Here is a 10,478-nt window from a genome sequence, read left to right as displayed (position 1 = left end):
CCTGTAGTCCCAGCTACTCGGGAGGCTGAGGCAGGAGAATGGCGTGAACCCGGGAGGCAGAGCTTGAAGTGAGCCAAGATTGCGCCACTACATTCCACCCTGGGCGACAAAGCCAGACTCTGTCTGAAAAAAAAAAAAAGAAAAAGAAAAGAAAAAAAGAAAATGCTCAAGTTTTCTAACCCATTTGTTGCTTTATTTCAGATTTGTGTCAGAAATGCTTCAAAAGAACGTGAGTAACTTTGTTTAGAGCTCGCTTTTAGTTTGCCTTTGCATTAGCTGTAGGATTCATAAAGTTGCTTGATAGTGATTAGTCTGTGTACGATTCCCATGCATGAAGAAGTATTTACCTGGAGCCTGATGTGTCACTGTGGACTGTCACTGTCAGCTCAGTGAAGTCAGACGTTTTTAAAAAATTATCTTAAAATATTTAATTGTCAAATAAAAATGGTATCCACTCAAGGTGTACAATGTGATGATTTAGATATATTTATACACTGTTTAATGATTATTAGAATAAAATTTATTAACACATCTATTCCCACACATGCTGTACACTAGATCCTCAGAACTTGTTCATGCTATAACTGAAAATTTCTACCCTTTGACCATCATCTTTGGCTAACACGGTGACCCCCATAAGCCAGCAATCTCACTTTCGGGTGTATATCCAGTCCCACTTTTGGGATTTTCTTGTGAGATGTGGTGGGTGTATATCCAATCCCACTTTTGACCCACATAAGTCAGCATGCTATCCCACTTTTGGGTGTATATCCAAAAGATGCAAAATAAGCATCTTGAAAAGATGTCTGTACCTCTATGTTCATTGCAGCATCATTCAGAATAGCCAAGCTCTGGAAACAGCTTAAGTGTCCGTAGACAGGTAAATAAAGAAAATGCAGTGTGTATGTCTATGTATAAACACAATGGAATATTATTCAGCCATAAACAGGAAGGAAATCCTGCCATTTGTGACAATGTGGATGAACCTACAGCCCATTACAATAAGTGAAACAAGCTAGCCACAGAAAGACAATACTGCATGATATCACTTATTTGTGAAATCTAAAAAAAGTCAAACTTACAGAAACAGAGGTCAGGCATTTTTTGCTTTCTTGGGGGCAGCTGTGTACCTGGTTCTCTGTGTTTTGTTTTAAATAAATTTTGAAATCATGAAATATTAACAATTTTAGTGGATGTGTTTAGACACCATTCACATATGTGCAAACATCAAGCTTGCTTTATTGTTAAAATTGTGTGTACTTTTCTTGGCTCCCAAGCCCCATGCCTACAAAATTTAGAAAAACTAAATTTTGTCAGGCAGGTAAACTTCATCTTAAGTTCACTAAGCTTTTAGTTGATCCAATTTTTATTAGGACAGTCTCAGTCACTACCCAGGTTAGAGTTACCGTCTCAGGGTAGGTTTCCCTTCTTCAGTGGTTTTCCGTACCCTCCTCTGGGATCTTCTGATTTCACAGGATTGGTATCTGGCAAGCAGGGAGAGGGCTTGATGGGCATGGGCTGACTGGTGGCACCTGGAAGTTGGGGACTGCTTGGTGGCCACCTCAACATTGGCTCTGGCCACTTGTGCCCTTGGCCTGCTCTGCAACACAGGCAGTGTCCAGTCCTGATGCCCCTGCCACTGGCTGCCTTGGTCCCCATGTGTGTGACACCTCACATGGGCTGCAGGCATGCAGCAGGCACCCCCCATTGTGGTCCCCTGGTGTTGGTGAGCCTATGGAGACAATGCTATTTCCTGTCTCCACCCCAACAGGCTGCACATGGCTCCATCAAGCAATCTCTTAGATTGGCAAGCCTGACCCTTCCTTGATCATCTTTTGAGGCCTGATTGGAAATCATAAGAAATCTCAAAATTTCTTTCCATCTAACCTTGAGAGATTTAGATGAAACTTTGTAGATCCTTATCCTCACCACCCTTCTATGAGTCCTTCTCTCCTGCCTGGCCATTCGCCTCAGGTGGCACCAGAGCCAATCCAACAACTGAATAGTTCTCAGGAAGGCTGTAACCAGCACACCTGCACAAGATGTATTCCCGAAAGGGAACTGGCTATCACTTCACTTTTAGTCTCCCCAGCACTCTTTTAAAACTTCAGGCTCCACTTCTCTTCATAAAGACTACCCAGTCTAGCCTTCATCAGAGCCTTAATGTGGCAGCAGAGGAGTATCTGTCATTTGGGATAGGATCTTTTGTTGAAATTGGGTGCTGGAGAGTATACCCTCCTTTATTCTCCACTTTGAGCTGTTATCATGAAACCCAGTACTTCCATCAACTGTTAGAATGGGGGACTGCTCCCCAAAATGAAGACATAAAATCATCTTGCTGTATGATATGCATTTTGGGGTATCCTTCACATTCATGATATCCATAGTTCCCTTTTTTTAAAAAAAACTTTTAAGTTCAGGGGTACATGTGCAGGTTTGTTTACAAAAGTAAATGTGTGTCATGGGGATTTGTTGTGCAGATTATTTCGTCACCCAAGTATTAAGCCTACTACCCATTAGTTATTTTTCCTGATGCTCTCCATCTTTCCATCCTCCACCCTCCGATAGGCCCCACTGTTTGTTGTTCCCCTCTATGGGTCCATGTGTTCTCATCATTTAGCTCCCACTTATAAGTGAGAACATGCAGTATTTGACTTTCCCTTCCTGCATTAGTTTGCTAAGAATAATGGCGTTCAGCTTCATCCATGTCCCTGCAAAGGGCATGATCTCATTCTCTTTTTATGGCTGCATAGTATTCCATGGTGTATATATACCATATTTTCTTTATCCAGTCTATCACTGATGGGCATTTAGGTTGATTCCATGCCTTTGCTATTGTGAATAGTGCTACAGTGAGCATATGTGTGCATGTGTCTTTATAACAGAATGATTTATTTCCCTTTGGGTATATACCCAGTAATGAGATTGTTGGGTCAAATGGTATTTCTGTCTCTAGGTCTTTGTGGAATCACCACATTGTCTTTCACAATGGTTGAGCTAATTTACACTCCTACCAACAGTCTATAAGCATTTCTTTTTCTCCACAACCTCACTAGCATCTGCTATTTTTTTGACTTTTTAGTAATAGCCATTCTAACTGGTATGAGATGGTATCTTATTGCAGTTTTGGTTTGCATTTCTCTAATTATCAGTGATGTTGAGCTTTTTTTTCACATGATTGTTGGCTGCATCAATCATATGAAAAACAGTGAAAAGTGTCTGTTCATATGCTTTGCCCACTTTTTAATTGGGTTGTTTTTTTCTCATAAATTTGTCTAAGTTCCTTATAGATGATGGATATTAATTAGACTTTTGTCAGATGCATAGTTTGCAAAAACTTTCTCCCATTCTGTTGTTTGTCTGTTTACTCTGTTGGTGGTTTCACTTGCTGTACAGAAACTCTTTAGTTTAATTACATCCCATTTATCAATTTTTGATTTTCTTGCAATTGCTTTTGGTATCTTTGTCATGAAATATTTTCCCATGCCTATGTCCTGAATGGTATTGCCAAGTTATCTTCCAAGGTTGCTTTTTTTTTTCTTCTTTTTTTTTCTTTTTTTTTTTTTTTTTGAGACCGAGTTTCTCTCTGGTTGCCTAGACTGGAGTGCAATGGCGCAATCTCGGCTCACTACAACCTCCGCCTTCCAGGTTCAAGCAATTCTCTTGCCTTAGCCTCCTGAGTAGCTCTAATTACAGGCATGCACCACCATGCCCAGCTAATTTTGTATTTTTTGGTAGACACAGGGTTTCTCCATGTTAGTCAGACTGGTCTTGAACTCCCGACCTCAGGTGATCCGCCTGCCTTCGCCTCTCAAAGTGGAGATTACAGGTGTGAGCCACCGTGCCTGGCCCTTCCAGGGTTTTTATAGTTTTCGTTTTAACATTTAAGTCTTTAATCCATCTTGAGTTAATTTTGGTATGTGGTGTAACGAAGAGGTATCAATTGTTTTTAATTATCTCCAGTATTCTAGAGTGAAGCCCATAGTGACACCACGTTTTTCCCTCTCCTGCTCTGAGACTTTGATGAGTGAACTCGGCAGCATTGCTAAAACCCGTGATTTGCACATTCAGGTGGGTATTCTTCTTCTCTTTATGCCTCTATGCAGACCTGCAAGATTTCTTAGCACCCTTAAATCATCATCTCCAATAATCTATAGTTCTTTTACTGAGTAATCTCTAATTCTTCAGCTGAGATCTCCTAGAGTCACAGCATAACAGGAGAGAAAGGACCTCTGTAGATATCACCTAATCCAATTCTCTGCTTTTGCAGATAAGAAACCCGAAGTTCCTTATACCCTCAAAGTTTTCTGATCAGTCTTCTAAAGACAAGAAAATCTTTATAAGTAATGGCAAGATCAATAACAGACTGTTATCTATTGTCCATAAGATACATTTAATGCATTTATTTCTTCTCTTTTACTTGATACTTTCTCAGTGTGCTCTGTACCTTCATTCTTAGAGAAACCAGCTATTATTTGAAAAACAAAAATAACCTAATTTCCACCTTACAAAATAGCATTTAAAACCCCTTTTGTTCTGAGTTTCTTAATTTAAAATCAGAACAAAAAAGTGTACCTTACTTTGTCATTAAGTTGTTGCAATTTAGGAATAAAACACTTTTTAAAGCTTATATCTGGGTTAAAATTGAGAGTTCCCCTTCTCCCATCCAAGCTTAATTACATCCTGTACTAAAATTTCTCCTCTTAGGAGTTGATGGTCTTATAAGAAAGGTCAGATCAGGGCAGAGAAAACACATTCATTCTTTACCATTTATAGACTGGTGTTTCTTTGGTTTTTGTTTCCCAAATCTATTTTCTTAGGAACCATTAACTGCTGTCACCTTCCCTATTATTATTATTATTTGCAGCCTATAATATTTGAATTTTTAATTCAGTCCCACACATTTCTCTCCTGGAGATAAAATTCAAAACTTACCTGATATTTCTGCTTTGCAAACAAAATGCTTCTGTCGCTGACAAAATAAAATACAATGAACATTTAGAAATACATGAAAAATAAGATGAGAAGAACACACAACAAAATCAAGTTTATCCTTGCCAGACAGATGCATGTGAATGTATGCACGTTTACTCACATTTATCCAGATGACCCAAATCATCAGGTTGCCCTATCTTCTATTGCTGTCCACGCATTTCATCAGTGGTCTGGGATTTCCTCAAGGCCAGGGATGGAGTTCATTGTCTGGGTAAAACACCTGTTTTCAGAACACTGCTATTTTTTTCTTTTAAAAATTTAGTTATCCGTGTTCTACCTTGTGGAAAGAGAGAAACGGCATTGCCATTATTGGAAGTATTAATTATGCCCTCTTGGGTTTTGTGGTGCCCTACAGAAGGGTCTTAGGGGCCTTTTTCAGTGTGGGGGCATATATAAGTGAACCCCACTGTCTGTTTTTTTATGAACACTGAGCTCTTTTCTTAAATGGCCAGCATGGCCAGGCATAATGGCTCATGCCTGTAATCCCAGCACTTTGGGAAGCTGAGGTCGGCAGATTACTTGAGGTCAGGAGTTTGAGACCAGGCTGGCCAATGTGGTGAAACCCCATCTCTGCTAAAAATACAAAATTAGCCCGGTATGGTGACACATGCCTATAATGCCAGCTACTTGGGAGGCTAAGACAGGAGACTCACTTGAACCTGGGAGGCAGAGGTTGCAGTGAGCGGAGATTGTGCCACTGCACTCCAGCCTGGGCGACAGAGCCAGACCCTATCTCAAAGCAAAACAAAAAAAATATGAGCTCCAGAAGAGGCAAGTTGCTAGGCTCCTGACTATCTACAAGGAGGACTTCATATTTGTTCTAGCTGTAGGTTAGAATTTGGAAAGACTTTGTTGGAAAAATTTGCCTTGAGATTACACATACACATACACACCCACACTCACACACACACATACACTACATGTTCATGATATTCAGTTTCTTTGTCATATACATTATATTATCTGTGATGTATATAATTGTTTCTAATAAAATGCGTGTGCAATCTTCGTTGCCTTTCTATGTGGTCCCTTAAATATGCAAGTAGAAAACTATTCACATCATTTTGAGGTAGGAAGTGTAATTTCTAATGGTATTTTACAGAAGAAAAATGAAAACATTGTTCTTTTCTTGTAGAGCCATATAAGTGAAACTCGTGATGAAGTTGAAGCTGTGAAAAACTTATACCCCAATTATAAAAACTACACAGATGTGTATGATAAAAACAATCTTTTGACAACTAAGGTAAGTTTTATATCATGACATAATCTGTTTAAAGGAGGGCATTATCTAAATTTTAAAATCTCAGTAGTAGTCTTCAGATTTCTGATATGAATACGTTTCTTTTAAAAAACGTTTTAAACTTTTAATTTTTGTGGGTACACAGAAGGTTTATATATCTGTGGGGTATATATGCATACATTTCTTAAACTAGAGTAAAGCCCAGAGTGTGTGTGTGTGTGTATGTGTGTGTGTGTGTGTGTGTGTCTGTGTGTGTGTGTGTGTGTGTGTGTGTGTGTGTGTGTGTGTGTGTGTGTGTGTGTGTGTAGTTAAAAATGGGCCCGAAGTTTCATCTTAGTTAGTTAAATCTAAAGGCTTCATTGAAGATGGGAATGTCGTTTGGTCCAAGGACATTTTAACAGTATCTATTAGAATGTAAACGTGCATTTCTTTGAGTCAGCAGATGCATTTCTAAGAATTCACTCTGTAAGTAATATGAATAGGGATGCTAATTATGTATTAAAGTTTAAAAACTGTTATCAGTGGGGAATTAAATTACAGAGCATACGTAGGATTTTATCCAGCATTCACAAAGAAAGAGGTATACAGGCTTATAAGGAAGAATGTTTGTGTAATATTATTTGATGTGTATGTACATATGTATACATGCATGCTTACTTAGAAAAAAAACTGTCTGAAAGACATACATTAAGCATTAAAACTGACTCTTCCTGAGGGACAAAGCAGAAGGACTTTCTGCTTTTTATTTTTAAATACTCTGAGAGTGCTTTTAAAAAATGAGTATGCATTACTTCTATAATTAAAATTAATATGTGTAAAGAGACCTCATTACAATAATGTACTACTTGGCCTTGGCCTTCAGTGAAATGTACAAACCATGTGGAGAGTTTACTGTAGCAAATAATTTCTTAGTGACTATGTGAATGGAGATATGACTATAACTGATTTAAAAGGTTAATACTCTGCATAAATCATGTAAAAGCTACACCATAGTTTTCATTCTTTACATATATTTCCATATGATTAATAAATTAACCTTCCATTTGCATGTTAATTTTATTTGCACAGAGATTGGGAAAGTTATATTTTAATAATAATTCTGTAGTCACTGGGCCAGGCGTGGTGGCTCATACCTTTAATACTAGCACTTTGGAGGCCAAGGTGAGCAGATCACAAGGTCAGGAGATTGAGACCATCCTGGCTAATGTGGTGAAACCCCATCTTTACTAAAAATACAAAAAATATAGCCAGGCGTGGTGGCAGGTACGTGTAGTCCCAGCTACTTGGGAAACTGAGGCAGGAGAAGAGCATGAACCCGGGAGGTGGAGCTTGCAGTGAGCCGAGATCGCGCCGCTGCACTCCAGCCTGGGCGACAGAGTGAGACTCTGTCTCAAAAAAATAATAATAATTCTATAATCACTGAACCGTGCCTCTCAAAGGAGAAAGCAAGTTGGATACAGGTTTTGTACTGGGGGAAAAATAATTTTGAAAGAGTAAAGTCTTATTTAAGAAAATCTACAAATACTACCAAGATTAAAAATTTAGAGAGGTCTCGTATGTGTGCAGTGCCTGCTTTCTTGGATCAATTTTACTTTCTGAATTAGTGATTAGAAGATGTTAAATTTCCTAGTTTTTATGAAAATATAAACACAGGTGAGTTAAAGTTTATTTAGTTGAAAATAGCAAGGTCACTGGCACCTATATTGAAGCTAGGGGCAGAAATAAAGAACAGCGCTTTGTAGGATTACTCTCATGGCTTTCACGTACTGAGAAGGGACTTTTAGTTCTAAAAGGGTTTAAAATTGGAGCAAGCACAACCTTACCAGTCGCTCACCATGGAAACTTAGAAAAGAAAGTAACTTGACAGTCTTCTAAAGTAGAGATGAGAAAATCACGTTTCCTTCCATCTGGATGGATATTCGGTGCTAAAGATCACCTGGACCAAACCCTCATTACTTTATAGATCAACAAAAAGAACCTAAGTAAACGCCACAAATTTGCTGAGATTTTTGTAAGACAATGTGTTTACAGGCCTTTTCTGAGGTATAATTTGTACCCAGCCACTTTGTACACATAGATCATCATAAATGTTCTTGTAAAGATGCCTACAGTCAAGCTACAGCTTCGGTCTCTCTCTCAAATACCTTGTGAGTGAGCACCCACTTAATCATTTGTGAGCGGTGAACTCCACGTAGGGCACTCTTCTCTCCAGACAGTGATGGCACACGGCTGCTACCTCTCTGCAGAAGAACTGAATGTATTCCATGAACGAGGAGCGTCCATCGCACACTGTCCCAATTCTAATTTATCGTAAGTAGACAATGATTTTTGGTAGATTACGAATGGTTGGGTTGCAGATTAGCAGCCAATTGCCTTTGTTTCCTCTGTCATTCCTCCAGGATCTCTCCCGTATTCTGTGTTTGACAGGAACCAGATAGATAGACATTTACTCGTGCTGTTGAGGAGTAAAAGAGAACACGTGAGAGGACATTTATCTCAGAGGACACATGTGAAGAGCACAGCATCTTCTGAAATCTGAGTTTGTACAAAAAAAGGACAATAGGGAGTACAACATAAAAAATTTCTAGGGAAAGTACTGAAGGGAGCCCATATGTCAGCCAGGAAATCCAGGAAGAGGGTAGTCACTCCCATTACTGCTTGTGCTGTAGTGTTAGAAGGAAACGCAGCAGTACCAAAGCCGATACACTATAATGTATGTTACCCTGTTGGACTTGACGGAATGCCAGCCCACACAGTCTAGCCCAGGAGGACCTTGTCCTGTTACAATTCCCCAGAATACAGAGATGTTATTTATTAACTGGTTCTTAACCTTTTGAAAGGTGATGGATCCATAAACGAATAAAATGAAAGTTATTGGCTGTGCACAGTGGCTCACGTCTGTAATCCTAGCACTTTGGGAAGTGGAGGCAGACAGATCCCTTGAGGTCAGGAGTTCGAGACCAACCTGACCAACATAGTGAAACCCCATCAGTATTAAACATATAAACATTAGCTGGGCGTGGTGGCAGGCACCTGTAATCCCAACTCCTCAGGAGGCTGAGGCAAGAGAATCGTTCGAACCCAGGAGGCGGAGGTTGCAGTGAGCCAAGATTGCACCCCTGCACTCCAGCCTGGGTGACAGAGTAAGACTCGGTCTCAGAAAAATAAATAAGTTATAGCCTGTATTTTCAGGGGAAAAAAGCCCATGGATATTATAAATGTTGCATCTAATTTCAGGGAATTCATAGATCTCATGATGTCAGTCCATGGATGCTAAGGTTAAAAACCCATGCTTGTGGGTGGTGGTCTCAGAAAACACCTTCAGGGAAGTAAAACAGGGAAGGGAAAGACGTCAGTAAAGATTGTATCATCAAGGAAGTTACCACCGTGGGCTCCCGGAGTTTAATCCTTCTATTTAATAGAAAACCCAGGGAACCAGTGTCCAAAACAGAACTCAAAGTTATCCTGCCCAAGAAGTGAGGGAGCTGGCTGTGATAGTAATACCCAAATGCCTACGGGTTCTTGTTGAGGGCTCCTGGGTGGAGGGGAGAAGCGTATTCATTCCCTGGAACTTCTAGCCTTCCCCAAACAAGGGCAGAGCAGGCTGTAGCACAGGAGAGAGCTGAGAAAGCTCCTAGGCAAAGAGCTAGAGGCGTTCACAGTTGGAAATCTAGGGACTTTGCAATTACAAAGATATATGTCAGTGTCATTATGAGAAGGGTGCTGAGAGCCACAGTGACATATTTCTGGAGTGCTTTAGGGACCCCAGAGAGTCTGAGTTTTCAAACTTAAAGGAGTGACACATTACAGGGAATCTTGTCTGTGTACAGCTTAGTGACTATAATTATGGTCTAGTTACTTGATAGTGGAAGGATTTAACACCCATTGGGTGTTAATATCCTCTAAATTAAAGCATAATCTAGCTTTGCAAATTGAGTTTTGAAGTTAAATTTCTTTAGGACACATTTCTGTTTAAATGGTCACTGCTGTTCTTTCTCCAACAACTGAGAGATTTATTGTGTATGCACCGGGGCTTTGGAAATTAGAGTTATGTGCATCTTCCAGCAGACCACTTCGACCTTTGCAACTTTTTAGAATTCTAAGGATCACCTTAGTTTTCCTTTGTCTCTTTAGAAAGGCAGCACATGGTGGGTGTGGTGGCTCATGCCTGTAATCCCAGCACTTTGGGAGGCCGAGGTAGGAGGATCACCTGAGGTCAGGAGTTCGAGACCAGCCTGACCAA

The 10,478-nt window shown here is 39.9% G+C and overlaps 1 protein-coding gene across 4 annotated transcripts in view; it reads left to right on the top strand.

Moving 5' to 3' along the window:
- GDA (guanine deaminase) overlaps positions 1 to 10,478 on the top strand; it is a 67,857-nt gene that overhangs the window by 31,730 nt on the left and 25,649 nt on the right. For 3 of the 4 annotated variants that reach the window (XM_011965143.1, XM_011965142.1, XM_011965141.1), the window contains 4 exons: positions 202 to 229; positions 3,964 to 4,071; positions 6,131 to 6,238; positions 8,448 to 8,545. In XM_011965143.1, the coding sequence (XP_011820533.1) occupies positions 202 to 229; positions 3,964 to 4,071; positions 6,131 to 6,238; positions 8,448 to 8,545 (342 nt within the window). The remainder of the gene's footprint in view (positions 1 to 201; positions 230 to 3,963; positions 4,072 to 6,130; positions 6,239 to 8,447; positions 8,546 to 10,478) is intronic. The other variant, XM_011965140.1, reaches the window with a different exon arrangement.

This window comes from Mandrillus leucophaeus, unplaced genomic scaffold (genome assembly GCF_000951045.1).
Source record: "Mandrillus leucophaeus isolate KB7577 unplaced genomic scaffold, Mleu.le_1.0 Scaffold715, whole genome shotgun sequence".
NCBI lineage: Eukaryota > Metazoa > Chordata > Mammalia > Primates > Cercopithecidae > Mandrillus > Mandrillus leucophaeus.
This window is presented reverse-complemented; position numbering and strand designations above follow the sequence as displayed.